Source organism: Equus caballus, chromosome 29 (assembly GCF_041296265.1).
Source record: "Equus caballus isolate H_3958 breed thoroughbred chromosome 29, TB-T2T, whole genome shotgun sequence".
Classification (NCBI taxonomy): domain Eukaryota; kingdom Metazoa; phylum Chordata; class Mammalia; order Perissodactyla; family Equidae; genus Equus; species Equus caballus.
The window spans coordinates 16,854,736-16,879,162 of NC_091712.1; the positions used below are offsets into that span (position 1 = coordinate 16,854,736).

At 36.1% G+C, this 24,427-nt stretch overlaps 1 protein-coding gene across 21 annotated transcripts in view; it reads right to left on the minus strand.

Moving 5' to 3' along the window:
* The window catches only part of CCDC7 (coiled-coil domain containing 7), a 460,046-nt gene that overhangs the window by 375,030 nt on the left and 60,589 nt on the right, over window positions 1-24,427 (minus strand). For all 21 annotated transcript variants that reach the window (XM_070255438.1, XM_023632305.2, XM_070255443.1 and 18 more), the window contains 2 exons: window positions 6,304-6,365; window positions 5,166-5,222 (listed from right to left, as the gene is read on the minus strand). In XM_070255438.1, coding sequence (XP_070111539.1) covers window positions 5,166-5,222; window positions 6,304-6,365 — 119 coding nt within the window. The remainder of the gene's footprint in view (window positions 1-5,165; window positions 5,223-6,303; window positions 6,366-24,427) is intronic.

Below are 24,427 nucleotides of genomic sequence, written 5' to 3' on the forward strand. Positions count from 1 at the left end.
CTGTGATTTTTCTCACTGGAGAAAGGTAGAGCTAGTGGACGAACACCCAGCTTCCCCAGCTATGCAGGACACTGCCAAGGCAAATCATTTCTCTCACAGCATCTTGAGTATTTAAACACGATATCCATGACTAGGGGGAGGAAGCAGATCAGGAAATCATCACACAAGATCCCCATAGGGCATTAAAGGGACCCTCAGTTTCTGCTGAGTGTCTTCTGAATTCCATCAGGAAGCCTGCCATGAGCCAGGGGAAAACCCCACCCACAGATTCCCCCAATGACACTCAGGCCTGTCCAGCACACTACCTGCCACCCATACCTCCTCCACTCTGAAGCCAGCTCACTGTGCACTGCATAGGGTGTCAGCAAGAACAAGCGCTGGTAGACAGGGAGCATGCACAGAAAGCAGGCCACAGTCTGCAGGCCAAGGAGAGAGCACAAACCTGAGCTGTAACGCCACTCTCCGGAAAACAAAAGAGACGCAATCAGCATTCAGTCTCCTGTGTTGTAGGATCAAGAGAAGGCATACAAGATTAAGAACTCTGCCACAAGAGGAAGCAAGAAGCATGGAGGAAATGTATCCATATAAGGTCTGAGGAAGTCTCAAATCTCTAGCAGGGCTGACAGAAAGTATTTCTTGCCTGAAGACAACAGTAAAGATTGGAGGAGGTGACTGCTACTTTAAATGTGAAGACAGCAACTCCAAAGAATGTGAAATCACGGAAACATGACAGCAGCAAAGGATCACAATAATCTTTTAGTAACCAAAAATAAACAAGTGGGACTACACCAAACTAAAAGGTTCTGCACAGCAAAGGAAACCGTCAACAAAATGAACAAGCAACCTATCAAATGGGAGAGAATATTTGCAAGCCATGTATCTGGTAAGGTGTTAATACCCAAAATAAATAAAGAACTCACACAACTCAATAATAAATAAATATACAACCCAGTTAAAAAATGGGCAGAGGATCTGAATAGACATTTTTCCATAGAAGACATACAGATTGCCAATATGTACATGAAAAAGTGCTTAACAACACTCATCATTAGGGAAATGCAAATCAAAACCACAATGAGATATCACCTCACACCTGTTAGAATGGTTGTTAGCCAAAAGACAAGAGATAACAAATATTGGCAAGGATGTGGAGAAAAGGGAATGCTGTGCACTGTTGGTGAGAATGTAAATTGGTGCAGCCACTATGGAAAACAGTAAGGAAGTTCTTCAAAAATTTAAAAATAGAACTACCATATGATCCAGCAATCTCACCTCTGGGTATATATCCAAAGGGAATGAAAACAGGATATCAATGAGATATCTGCACTTGCATGCTTATTGCAGCATTATTCACTATAGCCAATATACTGAAACAACCTAAGTGTCCATCAATGGTTGAATGAATAAAGATAATGAGGTATATACATATACAATGGAATATTGTTCGGTCATAAAACAGAGAGAAATGCTTCCATTTGTGACAACAGATGGACCTTGAGAGCACTATGCTAAGTGAAATAAGTCTGAGAAAGAAAGATACCGTATGATATCATTTACATGTGGAATATAAAAAAGCTGAACTCATAGAAACAGAGAGTAGAATGGTGGTTACTAGAAGCTGGGGGTGGGGACAACGGGGAGATGTTGGTCAACATCTGGGGTACAAACTTCCAATTAGAAGATGAATAAGTTATGGGAATCTAATACACGTCATTATTATTACAGATAACAATATCATACTATATATTTGAAAGTTGCTAAGACAGCAAATCTTAAAAGTCCTCACCACAAAAAGAAATAGTAATTATGTGACATGATGGAGGTGTTAGCTAACATTAGGGTGGTAATCATATTGTAATATATAAGTGCATTAAATCAACACATTGTACACTTTAAACTTACACATTATTATATGTCAATTATATCTCAATAAAACTGAAGAAAAAATAGAATGCTCAATTAAATCCTCAAAAGGCAGCCAAAGAGAGAAGACAAAAATAGGAACAAAGAACAAAGGCAACAAATAGAAAACAGTAACAAATATGGTAGACATTAATCCAACTATTTCAGTAATCACTTAAAATCAAGGTCTAAATGCACCAATTTAAAAACAGAGATTGTCAGAGTGAATCAAAAAACAAGACCAAATATATATTGTCTACAAGAAAGAACCTTCAAATTCTCATTGCTGGTGGGAATGCAAAATGATACAGCCCCTCTGCAAGACAGTTTGGCAGTTTCTTACAAAACTAAACATACTTTTACTATACAATCCAGCAGTTACACTCCTTGGTATGTACTCAAATTAGTTGAAAAACTTACGTTCACACAAAAACCTAAATTTATAGCAGTTTTTTGTAATTGTAAAAACTTAGAAACAACCAAGATAGCCTTCAATAGATGAACAGATAAACAAACTATGGTACATCCATACAATAGATTAGTACTGAGTAATAAAAAGAAATGAGGTATAAAACATGGAACGACACAGAGGAAACTTAAATGCATACTGCTAAGTAAAAGAAAGACTGCATGATTCCAAATATATGACATTCTTAAAAAGGCAATACTATAGATACAACAAAAAGGTTAGTGGTTGCCAGAGATTCAGGTGGATGGAAGGAAAGATGAATACATGGAACATGTGATTTTCATGGCAGTAAAACTCTCCTACAATATAATACTGTAATGGTGGATACATGACATTATACATTTGTTAAAACCCATAGAACTGCACGACACAAAGACTGAATCTTGTGTAAACTACGGACTTTAGTTAATAATAAGTATGAATATTGGTTCATCAATTTCAACAAATATACCACACTAATGCAAAATGTTAATAATAGAACAAATTTTGTGTGGGGATAGTGGGAAGAATGGGTATATGGGAACTCTCTGTACTTTCTGCTCATCTTTTCTATAAACCTAAAACTTCTCTAAAAAAATAAAGTCCATTAATTACTAAATGAAGCAACATCAAGATTAAATGGTAGTTTAAAAAGAACAAGAAACAAGAATGGAATACAAAGGTAGCTTTTGTCTTATTGATTAGGCTGTAGAATCTAATGGAATTTAGAGAATGAGGAGGGAAGAAGAAAATAAAGTTTGGCTGGAAAAGATGAAAGGGGATACTTTAAAGAGAAAAAGAGAGTATACCAGTGAAAGAGCAATATTGAGAGAGAGTAGATCTATACCAGTGGGGTCCAGGGACTGAGGCAGCTGCCATGGGAAAAGATACTTAGGAATTTGTAAAAGGGTTTTCTCCATATTGTGCAATGTAACCCTGTCCTCTGCTTCCCTTAAAAATCATGATGAACCCACATGTTGACTGCAGCATTATTTACAATACCCAAAATATGGAAACAACCTAAATGTCCATTAATGGATGAATGGATTAAAAAAATACGGTATATATATTACAATGGAATATTATTTAGGCATAAAAAAGAATGAAATCTTGCCATTTGCGACAATATAGATAGATCTTGAGGCCATTTTGCTAAGTGAAATAAGTCAGAGAAATAAAAATACCATATGATCTCACTTATATATGGAATCCAAAACAAACAAACAAATACAACCCAAGAAAACAAAAATCAAGCTCATAGATACAGAGAACACATTGGTGGTTGCCAGAGGTGGGGGTTGGGGAGTGGACAAAATGGGTGAAGGGAGTCAAAAGGTACAAATCTCCAGTTATAAAATAAATAAGTAATGGGGATATAATGTACAGCATGGTGATTATAGTTAATAATACCGTATTGCATATTTGAAAGTTGTTAAGAAAGTAGATCCTAAAAGTTCTCATCCCCAGAAAAAATAATTCTTTAACTATGTATGGCGACAGATGTTAACTAGACATGATCATTTTGTAATACATACAAATATCAAATCATTATGTTGTATACTTGAAATTAATGTAATGTTGTCTATCAAATATACCTCAATTATATAAATAAATAAATTTGTTAAATTCATGAGAAAAATTTCTATTATTATATTTTATCCTTTTGGAACTTGGTTTTATGGTTGGAAGATGTGTTCCATTGGCCTATATGTGGGCACAGAGACTTCTATTTTTGTCCACGATGGAACATCAGGTATCAGAATTACCTCTTCACCTTAAACCAGTTAAAATCTACACAAGAAATATATGAAACAGCAATATTCAAACATCAGAAAACAGAAAGTGCAAGGCAGTAATCCATGACAGAAAGAAAACAAGAAGAAACAAGAAGAAAACAAGAAGAGTCTCCAGGCCACAGCATAAGGAAGGGGAACACAAACAGAGTCTACTGGTCTCCTTAAGTTCAGAGACAAAGTTTAGAGTTTGGAGAGGCCAAAGCAGCTAGAATTCACAGGGCACAGTACTAGAGAGAAGACAGCAGCAGAGATTGAGAGAGATGTACAGAGGGTTCCCATTGATGTAGAGAGAGGCTTCCAACATTCACTCCAAAGCTCTAGATACTACCCCACCAAGTCAGTTAGGGCTCTCCTGGATCAGAAGACACTTTGGAACATGAGAGTACTGTAGAATGTATAGCTGTCCCTGGTTTAAGCACAGCAACATTAGGGGTAAAAGCTGAAGTTGAAAGAGGGCAGGATTCCCATCAACTTTTGCCAAGCAAATCTTATTTTCCACTTTCAAACTGTACTCCATAGCATATATTACATGATTGTTTTAAAATTTTCTCCAGTGTTAAGACAGAAGCAAGGTAATTTCTCCTTTCTGTTGACAAGTAGTCAGAAATTTGACATACTAGTTCTAGCAGCTCTTTATATTCATGAACTGTTACATACTCAGTTGCAGACAGAGCATTAAGTCATAGTAACAAAATCAACAAATGATATCTTAAGTTTACAACTGCTCCACCTCAAGCCTTGCCACCCCTGCAACATTTCAGTAGAATATTCGAATCACAACTAAAAGTCCTCTGTTTCGAGTGATATCATAGTACTCCTCAAAAATCAGTCTATTTTTGGTAGCATGTACCCTTAACTTGGAATTTCAATACTTCCTTGATAGCCAGCTCAATTATATGGCTCCAAACTCCAGGGAATCTATGTTGTTACCTTAGTACTTATTACTTTATAGAAAATTATGGAAATCAATGCACTCAACAGAGGTTATTAACACAATACTTAAATGAGTGGAAACTTACGTGGCTCACTTGCAGAAACATCTACAACTTCTTCACTTGAGTGGGTTTTTATGAATTCTGAAATAATTAATAGTGAATTTGTCATAAGTTTCAAGTATCAATTATATGTATTGAGTTTAAATTTCAGAGTTTTTATCTTAAGAACTCATTGAAGAGAAAGAAGACTCAAAAAAAACAATAGAGCTGCAAACACTGTAGATCCTCCCACTCAGGCAACAAGTGGTAATATCTGTAAGAATGTGTGTAACAACTGAGTCACGTGAACTCATCATTTTCTCAACAAAACTTGTTTTTCCTCTTATATTCTCTTAGTTAATGCTACCATCACCTAATCTCAGTTCCTTTCATATCCAATCACCAAGTTTTGCCAGTTTTACCAGTAAATATTTCTCAAATCTGCCCCTTTCTTCTCATTTACCTGTGGTCTAATATAAGCACTTATCACACATCTAAGATATAGCAATAACTTTCCCTTCTTACTCTCAGTACCCAAATCTAGCTCCTACAATGCGGCCAGAAAAATCTCTTTAAAATTAAGTCCAATAACATCTCTTTCCTACAAAAAATCTTCAATTCCCTATTGTATATGAAAAACCAAATTCCTTAGCACAGCATCCAATCTCTCTGACAAGGCTCTCTCCTACCTTATCCCTACCTATTGCTTCATACTCTAACACCATTCCAGTTGTAATTCTCTAGTCATGCTATTTGTTCATGCTATATTCTCTTCTTACAAATATCTGCATTCTTTGTTTGACTGAATCCTACTTATCCTTTTATGTTGCATAAAATCTACCTAACTCCCTCAGGTTGAACAAATTGGCTTCTTTCTGTGGACTCTGCAAATTACACATACTTTTAGCATGCATTACACTATATCAAAATTACACAACATGTGCTTTTGTCCTTACTAAGTTGTGGATTTTATGGGGGTCACAACCAAGTTTTATTCATTTTGTACACTCCCAGAACCCAAAACATAACTTTATTGAAAATATAAAACTCACTATTGAATATCTTTTAAAATTTACTATTGTATAACTTTTATGGCTATAAATTTTAAACTATAAGTCTCAAAGTGGTAATGTATTTAGGAAACCCTAATGCTAAATGCTAAACATGTATAAAATATTATCACCTTCAATTTTCTGCTTTACACGTTCGTGACGTTGTACTGCATCTGATGGCTTTTCACTATCTCTGTTAAAATTTCAATAAATAAAACATTTATTTATTATCAAAGAATAAGAATTTAAATTACACTTAAGAACTAGAACACATGCTCTAGAGATAGGCAGTTTGTAAAACAAAATGTAACATATTCTTAAATTTTATTCACAGACATTAAGGTAAGTTAATTAGTAACAAGTAAATAAATATAAAAATAAAACTATGTAATTCTATGAATTTTATATATTGCATGAACATAATTAGGTATACCAACAACATTAACAACAAAAATAGCAAAAGTAAATTGGGTAAAAGTATGAGATTTCTTTTTACCAATGTATTATTAGTGGTGTAATCATTAAGAGCACAAGTTCTAGAGTCAAACTGCTTGGCTCAAAACCTGCTCTACTCACTTACTAATTATGTGACCTTGGGTAAGTTACTTAACTTCTCTGAACTTAATTTTCTTCATCTATTAAAATTGGCGACTTAGAGCACCTATCTCATAAAGTAGTTGTAAAGATCAAAGAATACATGTAAAGTTACTAGGAAAATACCTAGCATACATCAGACACTTAAATTTCAGTTATTAATATTAATATATAATCTAAATCTACTTTTGTGCCTCACAATATGTAGCTCAAGTGAATGTAGCTGAACCTCTGGACCAAGACCTAGTTATGCAGCACCCATTGGAGCCAAGGCAAGTACCACTTCTTTCATTCCTTTCAGTCTAGTCATTGACAGATGGAGATATCAATAAAGTAATTGCATAGTAAATAGCAGTCCCTCCTAATTATGAGTACTTCCTATTTTAACACTATAAAATAAAAGCGTTTTGTATATGTTTAATGCAAAATATGGCTGTTTATAAATGCAAAATTTTACTTCGATAGGTTACTGTACCAGATATGGCTCAGGATAACAGAATAACAGAACAAATCAGTTGGAGTTGATTTAACTCAGATAGTCACAAAAATTACATATTTATTTACTGTTTATTACATGTGATAGGAAATACATAGATGTGTGACTGCTTCTGATCTTGAAATAACAGTCTTTCAGGGAAGACTTCATTAATGATAAAATAGACTATTATTAATAAATTTGTAATGAATCATTAATTAATTCATAATAAAAATTACTAAATGTATGATTCACTGCCAAACAATGGAGAACAAAAAAGAAGTAACAAAGGAAGAAATAACTGTAAAACAGGGTTTCTCAACCTCAGCACTACTGACCTTTTAAATAATTTCCTTATTGTGGGCAGAACTGACATGTACCAAGAAAGTGCCAGCAGCATCCCCCTACTCTTGAGTTGTGACAACCAAAATGTCTACAGACAAATATCCTGTAGGGCTCAAAATAGCCCTCATTTGAGACTCACTGCTATAAGGAAATAGCTCTACCATGGCACTCGGTCAACATTATACAGGTCCACATAAGCTACATAGGCAAGGTTTGACAGCGGTCAGACCGAAATCTTAGCAGAATGCCCTGCAATTTCTCCTGGAGAAAGAGAAGAGAAGCCTGGTGGTAAGTCTCCATGAGGCAGTTTCTCATTGCTTTCTTGTGGAAGACTGACACAGCCCATTTCTCATCTATCTCCCCAATTTCAGTTGACTATAGAACTTTCTATCCCTCTTTTCCTTAGAGCACAGTTGAAGGCTCCTGCATAAGTCTATAAAGCTGCACAGCCGTAGTTTAGATTTTGTTCCTACATGGCAGAGCAACAAATCATTTGTCTGGTCTGTCATCTGGTCCCTGCTGCTTCGTGTAATCCTATGGAACTAGGAACATCAGAAGCTGACACCATGCTGATCTTGCTCTTGCTGTCTGTGAGTAATAAAGCATCCAGCACTATTTGTGCCCACTGTCTCCTTACCGGCCTAATATATGGAAGTATGACAAGCCAATCTCATGGCTACTACTGTGCTGCTCTTTTGGACTGCATCACTGCTTGACAATCACGTAAATAAAAGTACTGCTTAACAAAAGAGTTTCTCAGATATAACAATGAAAGGAGATAGAAAATACCAAGGAAATTTAGTTGAATGAATTGGGAAAGAGTTGGGCAGATTATGAAGTTTATGAAGATTACAAATCAGATATACTAAAAAATAAATTTTGTTCATGCAGACCTCTCCCTGGGAGAAAAAGGGCTGATATTCATACAGATATTCAAACAGTGGTATGACAGTATCATTGAAATTCTCCTGATCCAGTTGGTAAGTAGCACTACCCTGAGCCCTTCAAGTGTATCCCAACTGCCCTGGCACCTCAATCTTCCCAGGATCCAGCACCTAAAGAAGTAATCTTTGGCACAACAAACAGTATGCAGCACCCTGCTCCCGTGCTAATATCTATTCTAATTAGTTGGTGCTCATATTATCTTGGTTCTTCATATTTTTGGTATTTTCACCAGGAACAAGACGGTGCATGCATCAAGAATATAGATTTAAAACACACACACACACAACACACCTTTTTTTCTCTAGTACAAAAGAAACTTACAAAAGGAAAATTATAACTTGGATGGAAAATAAAAGCAGAGTGGAACTAAGACCATTGAATAAAAAGTGAATAGACTAAGAAGGGCTGACATCAAAGCAATGGACAAAAAAGTATAGCAAGCCAAGGAAATAAAGCTATACTAAGTATTCCTATTAAACCAAGTAAAACTGAATTATACATGTTTTCCTAAAATATCTGACACTGTAATAAAATAGTTTCTTGTACTCTATATGGCTGGCTAGGGGTGATTTTATGAATGATTCATTACAATAGATGGAGTACTAAAAATAACTGTGGAGCTAAACTGGAGAGAGACAACTAAGTACTACAGAGACATCTTATTTTAAATTCATGATTTCAAGTAGGCTTTAAATATCACCAGGTAATTAAAAGATACCCTAATCCATTCACTCCTCCACTTAATGACTATTGAAAATCCTCATCTCTCTCCTCGCCTCTCCTATCCTATCCTCATTCTCAGCTGATGATCTTTCTACTTCCCTGAGAAGACTCAACCAATCAAAGGATGATTTCCACAGGCTCCTACACCACATCTGCCCTCTATCAGCATCTGCACCCTGATACTCTGCCTTCCTACCTAGTTTCATAAATGAATTATCCAAGCTCCTATGCCATCTTCTCTCACTTATTCAAGGATATTGTCCCAGCAAGTCTCCTTTGTTTCTTTATATCATAAATCTTTTCCTATTTATTGGATCATTCCTACTAGCATATAAACATTCTATTATTTTTCCTAATTTATAAAATCCTTATTTTGTCCCCAGCTTCTTCCCTAGCTACTATGCTATTTTTTTCTCCCTTTTGCAGCAAAATCACTGCAAAGAGTTGTCTTTGGTTGTTGTCTCCAATTGCTCTCTGACCAGAGACATCTCATAACAACTGCTTTTCTCAAGGTCAACAATGACATTTCTTTCTGAATCCATTGGTGAATTCTCAGACCTCACCTTCTTGACCTATCCAGAGCATTTGACATCACTGATCAGTCCCTTCTCATAGTCACACTTTTTTCACTTGTCTCCTAGGACACTACAGTCCAGTAGTTTTCTTTCTACCTCACTAGGTCACTCCTCCTCATTCCCCTTTGCTAGCCCTCATCTTGTCTCAGATTTCTTAATGCTGGAAAGACCTCAGAGATCAGTCCCTATCCTCTCTTCTCGATTTACACTCACTCTTTTCATGATCTATCTACTCTTAAGTTCCATCTATACACAAACAACATCCCAATTCCTATTTCCAGCACACACCTCTCTCGAAAACACCAAAATATATATGTAACAGCCTACTCAAATATGCCTACAACATTCCTGACAGCTCAAAATCAGTATCTTCAAAACAGAATCCTTGGTCTTCCTCCTCAAAACCGGCTTCACCAGCCTACCCGAGTGAAGTCACAGCAATTTCATCCTTCTGGCTGCTTGGGCCAAAAGCTTTGAACTTATTCTTGACTCTTCTCTTTTTCTCATACCCTACATCCAATCCATTCAAGAAAGCTGACTGGCTTTACCTTCAAAACATATCCAGAATCTCAGCACTTACCAACTCTACTGCACCCACTACCCTGATGTGAACCACCATCATCTCTTGCATGGCTTCTTGCAAAAGTCTCCTAATTGGACTCCCTGCTTCTAATCTTGACCCTCTATAGTCAATTTTCAATACAGCAGTCAGAGCAATCGTTTTAAAACATTAAGTCAGATCATGTTACTTCTCTGATCAAAACCCAGTATCTCCTTAGGGATAATCAGAATAAAAACCACATTTTTTTTAAAGGCATAAAGGGTCTTCCATTTATTTGTTCTTATATGATCTGGCCCCGTTACTTTCTGACTTCATCTCCTTCTACTCTCTCCTCACTCTTTCTGCTCCAGCCACACTGGTCTGCTTGATTTTTCTTCAACATGCTCTGCCTTTTGGGCCTTTGTCCTGGCTGTTCCCTTTGCCTAGAATGCTCTTTCCCAAAATATTAATATGGCTAATTCTCTTATCTTCAAGCATTTGCTTAAATGCTAATTTCTCAGTAAGGTCTAAACAACTTACTGTATATAAAACCCAATCGCTACCCCCACCCTTGGTATCCCAATCCCCATTTTCACTGCTCTTTTTCTTGTTTCCATACATTTATCACCTATTAGCACATTACATAAATTACTTTTTTATTATGCTCATTTTATTTATTGCCTGCCTCCCCCATTTACTAGAATATACATTCCATCAAAGCAGTGATGTTTCTTTGCTTTGTTTGTTCTCTGACATATTCTGAATGTGAATGACAGCTCTTGGCACATATTAGGTGTTTGGGGTACATATATTAGTCAGACTTCCCCAGAGAAACAGAATCAATAGGACGTGTGTCTGTGTTTGTGTGTGTACATACATATGCATATATGTGTATACATATAGAGAGAGGGAGAGACAATGAAATTTATTTTAAGGAATTGGTTCAAATGATTGTTGAAGCCTAGTAAATCCAAAATCTACAGGGTAGGCCAGTAGGCTGAAGACCCAAGGAGGAGTTGCAGTCCAAGTGCAAAAGCAGTCTGCTGGGAGAATTCTTTCTTTCTCAAAGGAGGACAGTCTTTGTTTTATTAAGGCTTTCAACTGATTGGATAAGGCCCACTCACACTATGGAGGGTAATCTGCTTTACTCAACATCCACCAGTTTAAATGTTAATCTCATCCAAAATAGAAACATCTATAGTATCGTTTGACCAATTATCTAGGCACCACAGCCCAGCCAGGTTAACATGTAAAATTAACATCACAGAACATAAATATTTTTTTAATTAATGAAGGGATATAGTTTGAATCTTAATAATCACACCCACCCCTACTCCTCAAAACTTCACTGATGATGACAGCAGAAATGAACACCAATTAAAACAGGGTACCTTCTATCTGTCATTCATAGCAGGTTTTTGTAAAAAGTTAAATGATTTATCAGTCACGATTTGGCAAGAAATAAATGTATAGTCAGACTGGATAACTTAAGAAGACTTTAATAAAGGGACTGTTTGCAAAGACATGGGCACGATATAGCAAAACCACAAAAATAGTCCAGTCTCCAGAGGCTATTAACATCAACGAAACCATTACTTCCCATAGGCCAGAAGTGGCCAGGAGAGGGAGCAATGACAGAAACCTAGAGAAAGCTGTGGAGAAGGGCTGCTGATCAGAACTACAGCTTTCCATGGTAGGAGCTATGGCCTTGCCATGGTACCCAGCCCTTGGCAACCCCACAGGGAGAGACCCTAAAGAAGAAACATCCTACCCTTACTTTCCTCCCTCTCTCTCTCTCTAATATCTGGCCAGTGTTCTCCATGGGCAGAATCCAACTGAAAACAAAGGGCTTGAAAGCCCACAGACAGAGTCCCCATAGACCAGATTCCCAGTGTGAAAAACAGGGTATACAGAAGGGTAAAGAATGGATCTGAAGTGGCAGTAAGACAGCACATAAGTTTTAGGAAAGTTACTTTGGCAGTAGTTTGGAAGACAGATTAAGGGAATGAGAGACTTAATGTAGATGTACCAGGAACTAATCAGAGGCTATTACAGAAATTAAATGAAACCCTAGACTAGGGAGGTCATAGCGAAAGGAAAGAAAAATAAACGATCATAAGCAGTTGTTCAAGAAAGACAAATGATATATATATTTATATATTCATATAACTATATGGAAACTAAAGAGTCAAAATAAATTGCAGCCTAGAAGTCAGAAAGGAAAAGATTGTTAAATCTGATATCAATGAAATTTTAAAACTTCTGCATTAAAAACTCCTAAAGTCAACAGACAATTGACAAACTAGAAAAAAACAGTTGCAACTCATATGACAGGAAAGGCCCAATTTCTTTAAAATACAAAGATTTTATAAATAAACAAAAGATGACCAAAGATATGACATATAATCAGCCCACAGGGAAAAAATGCAAATAGCCAATATGTATATGATCAAATACTCAACTTCCACTCATAATTACAGAAATGCAAATTAAAATAAGGTTATTCTTTTCCATATACCATATTGGCAAAGATTTAAGTTTGATAATGCATGGTATTGGCCAGGGTGTGGGGAAACAGGTGACTGGATGAACTAGTACCACCTTTCTGAAGGGCAATATGGCAACACTGCCAAAAATTTTAAATACACAAACCCTTCATAGAGCAGCTCCATTTCTAACAATTTACCCTTCATACAGACTCATATTAGTGCCCAAAGATATAAGCAACGCTGTTTGTAATAACTAAAACAGGAAAAGCCCTAAATGTCTATTAATAGGGGATTGACATAATAAATTACTATACAGAAAGATAATGCTTTCAGTAAAGAACTACACTGATCTATCTATGCTTACATAGATTCATGTCCAAAGTAAGATATAAACTAGTATATATTTCAAGCCTACGTGTATAAAGTTATATGTACATAAATATTTGTATTTATCCAGAAATTTTCTAAAAGTCTTAATCTTATACACATACACACACACACACACACAAATTAACTGTGGCTGCTTTTAGGAAGTGAGAATAAAGGCCACTGGAAAGAAAATTTTTACTTTTCATTCAATTGAATAGCCTCTTATAATGTTTGAATTTAAACATTTGTGGCTTTTTAGTTTTACAATTAGATATAAATAGCTTAATTTTTTAAAAGAAGACTTAAACGTTTCATTTCTGAGTGGCTTAAAAGGATAGTACCACTAAAAAATGAAAAGCATAGGTATGTGAATCAAGATAATACATAAAATAGGTAGCAGTACCATAAAAGTTTGTTTTCATCAAGTAATTATTTCCATCAGCCCTTCATACAAGGCATTTGTAGCAAACAATAAATAAGACATTTTTCAATCTCCTTCCATCTTCTTTCATCACATGAGCTTACAGACATGGTCTCTGTATTCAAATAGCTTACATTCTAATTAGGCAGAAAAAAAGTTAAGCAATACAAAAATACGTATAACTAAACGTCAAATGAGTGGCACGAGTTACAGAAATTAAGAGGAGACAGACCACACTATTAACTAAAATACTCTCAAAAAATAATTAACTGAGAACCTTGATTCTAGCCCTACATTTTACATAGAATTTGGATTGACAAAGAATAAGCTGTTTAGGGCATTCTAGGCAAAGAACTACTACTGCTTAATGAAAGACACGGAGGTAATACAACACTGTTTTTTGTAAAACATGTTTTTATTTTAGAAATGGTGAGTTTATTAGTCTGTCTGAAGCAGACAGTGAGTAACAAAGTTAAACATGTAGAATTCAGAGAAACTGTGTAGAGCCTTAAAGAAGAGGTTAATAAAAGGGAATGGAGGGGCCAGCCCGATGGCCGACTGATTGGGTTCACGTGCTCAGCTTCGGCGGCCCAAGGTTTTGCCGGTTTGGTTCCTGGGTGTGGATATGGCATCGCTCATCAAGCCATGCTGATGCAGTGTCCCACATAGCACAACCAGAAGGACCTACAACTAGAATATACAACTATGTACTGGGGAGCTTTGGGGAAAAGAAGAAAAAAAAAGAAGACTGGCAACCGATGTTAGCTCAGGTGCCAATCTTTTAAAAAAAAAAAGTGAATGGGAAAGACTTACAGAATTTTTAAGCTAGAAAAAGACATGACAAAGTTATTTTTTTATTTTTATTTAGAGATAATTGAAGACTCACATGTAAAAAAAAAACACACTGATCATATATACACTTCACCCAGTCTCCCCCAATGGTAGCATCTTACATAACTATAGTACAATATCACAATCAGGAAATTAATGTTGATATAATCTACCAACCACATTCAGATTTCACCGGTTTTACATGGTCTCACTTATGTGTAGATATGAAGATATGTGTGTGTATTTAGTTCTATGAATTTTCTCACATCTGTAGATTTTTGTAACCACGACCACAGTCAACATACAGAACAGTTCCATCACAAATTCCATCATACTACCCTTTTATGGCCAACCTATCTCACTTCCTGCCAAAATCCTCACAACCACTCATCTGTTTTCCATCTCTATAATTTTGTCATTTCAAAAATGTTATGTAAGTGGAATCATAAAGAATGAAATCTTTCAACGTTGGCTTTTTTCACTTAGCATTATTCTCTTAAGATCCATCCAACTTGTTGCATGTATCAACAGTTTCTTTCTCTTGATTGCTCAGTAGTATTCCATGGTATGGATGCACCATAGTTTAATGATTCACCCTTTGAAAGACCCTTGGTTGTTTCCAGTTTTTGGCTATTACAAATAAAGCTTCTATGAACATTTGTATACACATTTTTGTGTGAACTTACGTTTTCATTTCTCTGAAATAAATGCCCCAAAGTGCAATTGCTGGGACGTAATACAACTATATGTTTAGTTTTCATAAGAAACTGCCATACTGTTACAGACTGGCTGTACCATTTTTACATTCCCACCAGCTATGTAGTAAGTGATCTAGTTTCCCTGCATCCTACTAGCATTTAATGATATCAGTTGGTTTTCGTTTTGTTAAGCCGTTCTGGGTAGTGATTTCTCGTTGTGGTTTTAATTTGCATTTCCCTAATGGCTAAAAATGAAAATTTTTTCATGTGCTTATGTGCCATCTGCATAACCTATTCAACAGAATGTCTGTTCATGTCTTTGGTCAATTTTTTATTTGGGTTTTTTTACTGTTGACTTCTGAGAGTCCTTTATATATTCTACATACAAGTCCTTTGTCATGTATGTGGCTTTCGAACATTGTCTCCCAGTATGTTGCCTGTCTTTTCAGCTTCCTAACAGGATCTTTCACAGAACTAAAGCTTTTTTACTTTGAAAAGATCCAACTTACCAATTTTTCTTTTTATGGATCATAGTTAGGTGTCAAATTTAAGAACTCCTTGCCTAGCCCTAGGTCCTGAAGATTCTCCTATGTTTTTCCCAATGTTTTTTCATTTTTACATTCTACATTTAATTCCATAACACAATTTGAGTTAATTGTATGTAAGATGTGAGATTTAGGGAAAGGTTGTTTTGTCTGTTTGTTTTGCCTGTGAATATCCAATGGCTCCAGCACCATTTGTTGAAAACGCTATCCTTCCTCCATCAAACCGCTTTGGCACATTTGTCAAAAATCAGTTGGGCACATTTGTGCGGGTCTATTTCTAGATTCTCTATTCTGTTCCCTATGTCTTTTCCGCCATCAATACCACACTGACATGATTATTGTAGCTATATAGTAGGCCTCATATCAACTAGAATGACTCCTCACACTTTATTCACCTTTTTCAAAATTGTTTTGGCTATTCTAGGTCCTTCACCTTCCCATATAAATTTTATAATAAGCTTGTGTATGTCTACAAATGACCTTGCTGGGATTTTTAAAGGAATTTCATTAGGCAATTTAGAAAGAATTGGAATCTTTACTATGTTGAGTCTTTTGATCCAAGAAAATGGTATATATTTAGTTGTTCTTTGATTTCTTTCAGTGGCATTTTGTTATTTTCAGCATACTTCACGTGTTTTGTTAAGTTTATACTTAAGTATTTCATTTTCTTTTGAGAAATTGTAAACAGTATTGTGCTCTTAATCTTGACTTCCACATGATCACTGTTAGTATTTAGAGACACAATTGTTTTTTGTATGTTGATATTTTATCCACAACCTTGCTGAACTCACTAGTTACTTCTAGGAGGAGTTTTTGTTTTGTTTTGTTTTGTTTCTTTGTATATTCCATGGAAGTTTCTTTTCTTTTTTTTACATTTTTAAAATTTATTATAGCTTTTTTAAATTGAGGTAACATTGGTTTATAACATAAATTTCAGGTGTACAGCATTATATTTCACCTTCTGTATAGACTACATCGTGTTCACCAACAAAAGCGTAGTTTCCATCCATCACTGTACAAATATCCCCCTTTAACCCTTTCACCTTACCCCCAAACCCCCTTCCCCACTGGCAATCACTAATCTGTTTGTATCTATGTGTTATTGTGGGGTTTTTTTATCTTTCACATTTGAGTGAAATCATATGGTATTTATTTTTCTCTGTCTGATTTATTTTCCTTAGCAATAATACCCTAAAAGTCCATCTGGGTATTTATCCAAAGAACACAAAAACACTACTTCAAAAATGTATATGCACCCCTATGTTAATTGCAGCATTATTTACAATAGCCAAGACTTGGAAACAACCTAGGTGCCCATCAATGGATGAATGGATAAAGAAGATATGGTATATATAGATAGATAAATACATACATATATATATGTATATACACGATGGAATACTACTCATCCACGAAAAGGTGAAATCTTGCCATTTGCAACAACATGGGATTTTCTACGTAGACAACTATGTCATCTGCTAATGCGTCTAGTTTATTTCTTCTTTTGCAATCTATATGGCTCTTATTTCTTTCTTTTTTTATTACAAGAGCTTGAACTTCCAATAGTATATTGAATAAGAGTGGATGTCCTTGCATTGTTCCTGATCTTAGGAGGAAAACATTCCATTTTTCACCATTGGGTATAATGCAGATTACTTTAAATGCTCTTTATCAAGCTAAAGAAGTTTCTTTTTAGTTCTATTTTTCTGAGCATTTTAATTATGAACTGGTTTTGAATTTTGTCAAATGCTTTTTCTCCATCGACTAATATGCTCATACGATTTTTCTTCTTTAATCCATTAATATGGTGGATTAGCCTGATTGGTTTTTGAATATTGAACCAGCTTTGAATCCCTAGAATAAACACCCCTTGCTTTGGTGTATAAATGTTTATATTTTGCTGAATTCTATTTGCTTACATTTGTTGAAGCTTTTTCCACCTAAGTTCAAGAGACATACTGCAGTATTTTGTACTGTTTTTGTCTGGTTTTAGTGTCAGATAATCACTAGCCACATAAAAGGAATTGAGAAATGTTCCCTCTTCTTTTACTTTCTAGAAGACATTGTGTAAAATTAGTGTTAATTATTCTTTAAATGGTTGGTAGAATTCTACAGCAAAACCATCTGGGCATGGACATTCCTTTTTCAAAATTTTAATTATGAATTTAATTTCTTTAATGGTTATAGAGTCAGATTACCTATTTCCTTTCTTTTTTTGTATTGTGGTAACATTGGTTTATAACATTATATAAATTTCAAGTGTACATCATTATATTTCAAATCCTATGTAGATTACATCATGTTCACCACCCAAAGACTAATTACAATCCATCACCATACACATATGCCTAATCACTTCTTTCACCCTCCTACTACCGCCATTCCCCTCTGGTAACCACCACTCCAATCTCTGTCTCTGTTTGTTTGTCGTTGTTTTTATCTTCATTTAGGAGTGAGATCATAAGGTATTTGACTTTCCCCCTCTGACTTATTTCACTTAACATAATACCCTCAAGGTCAATCTATGTTGCCAGAGATGGCCAGATTTCATCCTTTTTTATGGTTGAATAGTATTCCATTGTGTATATATACCACATCTTCTTTATCCATTCATCCCTTGATGGGCACCTACATTGCTTCCAAGTCTTGGCTATTGTGAATAATGCTGCAATCGACATAGGGGAGCATATGTCTTTACACATTTGTGTTTTCATCTTCTTTGGATAAATACCCAGCAGTGGAATAGCTGGATTGTATAGTAGTTCTATTCTTAATTTTTTGAGGACTCTCCATACTGTTTTTCCATAGTGGATACAACAGTTTTCACTCCCACCAGCAGTGTAAGAGTTCTATTTTCTCCACATCCTCTCCAACACTTATTATTTCCTGTCTTGTTAATTATAGGCATTCTGACATGCATGAGGTGATATCTCATTGTAGTTTTGGTTTGCATTTCATGATAACTAATGATGCTGAACATCATTTCATGTACCTGTTGGAAAACTGTATATCTTCTTTGGATAAATGTCTGTTCAGATCTTTTGCCCAGTTTTTAATTGGGTTCTTACTGTTTCTGTTGTTGAGATATATAAGCCCTTTAAATACTTTGGAATATTAACCCCTTATCGAATATATGGTTTGCAAATATCTTCTCCCAATCATTAGGTTGTCTTTTTGTTTTGTTAGTGGTTTCCTTTGCTGTGCAGAAGCTTTTTAACTTGATGTAGTCCCAACTGTTTATTTTTTTCCGTTGTTTCCTTTGCCTGGTCAGACATCGTACTTGAAAACATAGTGCTAAGACCGATGTCAGAGAGCATAATGCTTATGTTTTCTTCTAGAAGTTTCATGGTTTCTGGTCTTTAATCCATTGAGTTAATTTTTGTGTATGGTGTAAGATAACGGCTTATTTTCATTCTTTTACATGTTGCTGTCCAGTTTTCCCAACACCATTTATTGAAGAGACTTTCCTTTCTCCACTGTATGGTTCTTGGATCCTTTGTTGAAAATTAGCTGTCCATAGATGTGTAGGTTTATGTCTAGGCTCTCAATTCTGTTCCATTGATCTGTGTGTCTATTTTTGTGCCAGTACCATGCTGTTTTGATTACTATAGCTTTGTAGTATATTTTGAAGTCACAGAGTGTGATACCTCCAGCTTTGCTCTTTTTTCTCAGGATGCCTTTGGCTGTTTGGGATCATTTGTTGTTCCACACAAATTTTAGGATTCTTTGTTCTATTTCTGTGAATACTGTCATTGGAACTTTGATAACGATTGCATTGAATCTATAGATTGCTTTGGAAGTATGGACATTTTAACTATGTTAATTCTCCCAATCCAAGAGCACAGAATATCTTTCCATTTCTTTGTGTCTTCTTATGTTTGTTTCAATAATGTTCTATAGTTTTTATAGTATAGATTTTTCAATTTCTTGCTTAAGTTTATTCCTAGATATTTTATCTTTTTGTTGCAATTGTAAATGGGATTGTATTCTTAATTTCTCTCCCTGTTAATTTCTTCTAAGTGTATAGAAACGCAACTGATTTTTGTATCCTGCAACATTACTGTATTACTGTATTATTTCTAAAAGTTTTTTGGTGGATTCTCTTTTTTTAACTTTTTTTTAAAGATTGGCACCTGAGCCAACATATGTTGCCAATCTTCTCCTTCTTCTCCTTCTCCTTCTTCTTCTTCTTCTTCTCCTCCCCAAAGCCCCCTAGTACAAAGTTGTATATTCTAGTAGTAGGTCCTTCTAGTTGTGCTTGGTGTATTCCTTAGGGTTTCCTATATATAAAATTATGTCATCTGCAAATATTGACAGCTTCACTTCTTCCTTTCCAATTTGAATCCCTTTTATTTCTTTTTCTTGCCTGATTGCTCTGGATAGGACTTCCAATACTATGTTAAATAAGAGTGGTGAAAGTGGGCATCCTTCTCTGGTTCCTGTCCTTAAGAGGGAGAGCTTTCAGTTTTCCTCCACTATGAATATTAGCTGTGGGTTTGTCATATATGGCCTTCATTATGATAAGGTACTTTACTTCTATATTCAGGGTATTTAACACAAATATATGCTGTATCTTGTCAAATGCTTTCTCTACATATATTGAGATGCTCCTGTGATTTTATTCTTCATTTTCTTAAAGTGGTGTTTCATGTTGATTGATTTGCAGATGTCGACCTATCCCTGCATCCCTGGAATAAATTCCATTTGATCATGGTGGATGATCTTTTTAATGTATTGTATTTGATTTGCTAGTATTTTGTTGAGAATTTTTGCATCAATGCTCATCAGTGATACTGGCCTGTAATTTTCTTGTTTTCCGTGTCCAGTTTGGGTATCAAGGTAATGTTGGCTTCATAGAATGAGTTAGGAAGCCACCCCTCCTCTTCAATTTTTTGGAAGACTACGAGAAGGATAGGTATTAAGTTTTCTTTGAATGTTTGGTAGAATTCTCTAGGGAAACCATCTGGTCCTGGACTTTTATTTTGAGGGAGGTTTTTGAATACTGTTTTGATATCTTTACTGGTGATTGGTTTATTCAAATTCTCTATTTGTTCTTGACTCAGATTTGGAAGGTTGTATAATTCTAGGAATTTATCCAATATGTTGGCGTATAGCTTTTTGTAGTATTCTCTTATGATCTTTTATATTTCTGAGATCTGTTGTAATTTCTCCTCTTTCATTTCTGATTTTATTCATTTGAGAATTCTCTCTTTATTTCTTGGTGGGTCTAGCTAAAGGTTTGCCAATGTTGTTTATCTTTTCAAAGAACCAACTCTTCACTTCATTGATTTCTTTCTATGTTTTTCTAAGTCTCTATTTCATTTATTTCTGACGTGATTCTTATTATTTCCTTCCTTCTACTGATTTTGGGCGTTGTTTGCTCTTCTTTTTGCAGTTCCTTTACATGCACTGTTAGATTGTTTATTTGAGATTTTTCTTGTTTGCTGAGGTGGTAGGTCTGCATTGCTATAAACTTTCCCTTTAGAACCACCACGTTTGCTACATCCCATAAATATCGGCATGTCGTATTTTCCTTTTCATTTTTCTCCAGGTACTTTTGGTTTCACTTTTGATTTCTTCATTGACCCAATCATTGTTCGGTAGCATTTTTTTTCCATCTCCACATATTTGTGGCTTTTCTAATTTTCTTCCTGTAGTTGATTTCTAGTTTCATACCTTTGTGGCCAGAAAAGATACTTGGTATTATGTCAATCTTCTTAAATTTATTGAGACGTGTTTTGTGGTCTAATATGTGACCTATTTTGTAGAATGGTCCATTTGCATTTGAAAAGAAGTGTATTCTCCAGTTTTTGGATAGAACGTTCTGTATATATCTACTGAGTCCAACTGGCCTAATGTGTCATTTAAGACTAATGTTTCCTTATAGATCTTCTGTTTGGCTGATCTGTCCATTGGTGTAAGTGGAGTCTTAAAGTCTCCTACTATTATTGTGTTTCTGTCTATTTCTCCTTTTATGTCTGTTAATAATTGCTTTATATATTTAGGTGCTCCTATGTTGAGTGCATAGATATTCACAAGTGTTATATCCTCCTGTGGGGTTGTTCCCTTTATCATTATGTAGTGCCCTTCTTTACCTCTTGTTACAGTTTTTGTTTTAGAGTCTATTTTGTGTGATATAAGTATTGTTACCCCAGCTTTCTTTTCATTGCCATTTGCATGTAGTATTTTTACCCATCCCTTCACTTTCAGTTTGTGAGTGTCTTTAGGTCTGAAGTGTGTCTCTTGTATGCAGCATATATATGGGTCTCGTTTTTTTGTCCAATCCACCACCCTATGCCTTTTGATTGGAACATTTAGTCCATTGACATTTCAAGTAGCTATTGATAAGAATGTCCTTATTGCCATTTTTTTCCTTTTGTTCTGGGTGTTTTAGTAGTTCTCTGTTCCTTTCTCCTTCTCTTGCTCTCCTCCCTTGTGGTTTGATGGCTTTCTTTAGTATTATGTTTGGGCTCCTTTGTCTTAATTTTTTGTGTATTTATTGCAGGTTTCTGGCTTGTGATTGCCATCACGTTCATATAGAATAACCTAGTTATATAGCAATCTATATTAAGTTGATGGTCTCTTTAGTTTGACCTCTTGCTAAAAGCTCTATTCTTTTACTCCTTGCCTCCTACATTTTATGTTTTTGATATCATATCTAACCTCCTTTTTTGTACATGTGTATCTGTTACCCTCTTATCATGGAAATGGATAATTTTAGAACTTTTGTCTTTTGATCTTCATATTAGCTTCATAGGTGGGTGATCTGCTACCTTTATTGAATATTTGGCTTTGCCAGTGATTTTGTTGCTTTTTTTCATAGTTTTCTTACTCCTATTTGTATTCTTCTCTTTTCCACTCAAATAAGTCCCTTTAGCATTTCTTCTAAAGCTGGCTACTTGGTGATCATCTCTTTTGTTTTTGCTTCTCTGGGAAACTTTTTACCTCTCCTTCCATTCTGAATGATAACCTTGCTGGGTAGAGTATTCTTGGCTGCAGGTTTTTTCCTTTCAGCACTTTAAATATATTGTGCCACTCCCTTCTAGCCTGTAAGGTTTCTGCTGAGAAGTCAGCCAATAGCCTATTGGATTTCCTTTGTATGTAACTTTCTGCCTTTCTCTTGCTGCTTTTAGGATTCTCTCTTTATCTTTAATCATTGACATTTTACTTATAATGTGTCTTGCTGTGGGCCTCTTTGGGTTTATCTTGTTTGGTGCTCTCTGTGCTTCCTGTAAGTGGATGTCTGTTCCCTTCCTTAGGTTAGGAAAGTTTCAGCTATTATTTCTTCAGGTAGATTCTCTGCCCCTTTGTCTCTTCTCCTTCTGGGACACTCATAATATGGATGTTAGTGCATCTGATGTTGTCCCAGAGGTCCCTTAGACTGTCCTTGTTCTTTTTAATTCTTTTTTCTTTTATTTGTTCAGCTTGGGTCACTTCTTCTAGTCTTTCATCCAGCTCGCTGATCTATTCTTGTGTATCATTGTCTCTCCTATTGAGTTCCTGTAGTGAATTTTACATTTCCAGGATTGTATTCTTCATTTATGATTGATTCTTTTTGATATTTTCCAATTCTTTCTTAATGTTCTCACTGAGTTCATTCATCCTTCTCCCAAGATCAGTGAGCATCCTTTTGACTCTTTGAACATTTTGTTGGGTCAATTGTTTATTTCTGTTTCATTTAGTTCTTTTTCTGGGGTTTTATCCTGTTCCCTTTCTTGGAATGCATTTTTGGTCTCCTCACTTTGCCTCTTTCCCTCTGCTTATATCTATGTATTAGGTAGGTCAGTTATGTCTCCCCACCTTGGAGAGTTGGTTTTATGTAAGAGATGTCCTATGTGGCCTAGCAGTGTGCTTTCCTCTCATCACCAGTTCCAAATGTTCCAGGACGATTGCCTGTGTGGGCTATGTGTGTTCTTCTGTTATGGCATTTTTGCTCTTGCTGCAGGTGCCCAGGGAGGCTTGGCTGTTCCCCTGGCCAGCAGGTTGTAATGCTCAGCTGTGTGTTCCTGCTGATTCTTTCAGTCACTTTATTGGGTGTAGGGAGCCCCAGCACTGTTCACTGCAAGGTCAAATAGTACATCCTTGTTGCAACTTTTCTATTAAGTGAGCAGACCCTGAGCATGGCTGGATGCTAGGTTAAGGGGCTTACAATTGCTGTATGTCTCCAGCCTGCAAGGCAATTACCAACTCTCACAGGGTTGCAGCTGAGGGGGCCCACCACCAGCATCGGAGCACCCAATTATTTCAGTATGTGAAGTTGGGGCCAAGCACTTATGTGGCTGTTTGAGAAGCACCAGTCTCTGTAGCTGATAAGTCCCATCACCCAGATGGCCACACAACCCATCAACACAGTCCTGCCCTATGCACATGCCCCAACCCACTGAAGTGGACCCATGGCCCTACTGCACAGGCCCCACACACTCCACCAATGCAGGCCAGCCCCTCATGCACAGCCTGCAGTGCAGAGGCAGATCCATTCACCCACCTGCAGAGGTTCCAAGGATCCCACATATGTGGGCTCACAAGTTGCCTGAGGGCTTGCTGTTGGGTGGGGCCAGTTCCTATGGCAGGCCATCTGCCCTGGCTGAGCTAGAATAAATCAGTGCTCCAGTGAGTAGGCCAGACCCCTGTGCTAATAGGCCAGGGGAAGAACTCCAATGGCTTCTCCCAGCATCTCTGTCAGCATACCATTACTAGGTCACAA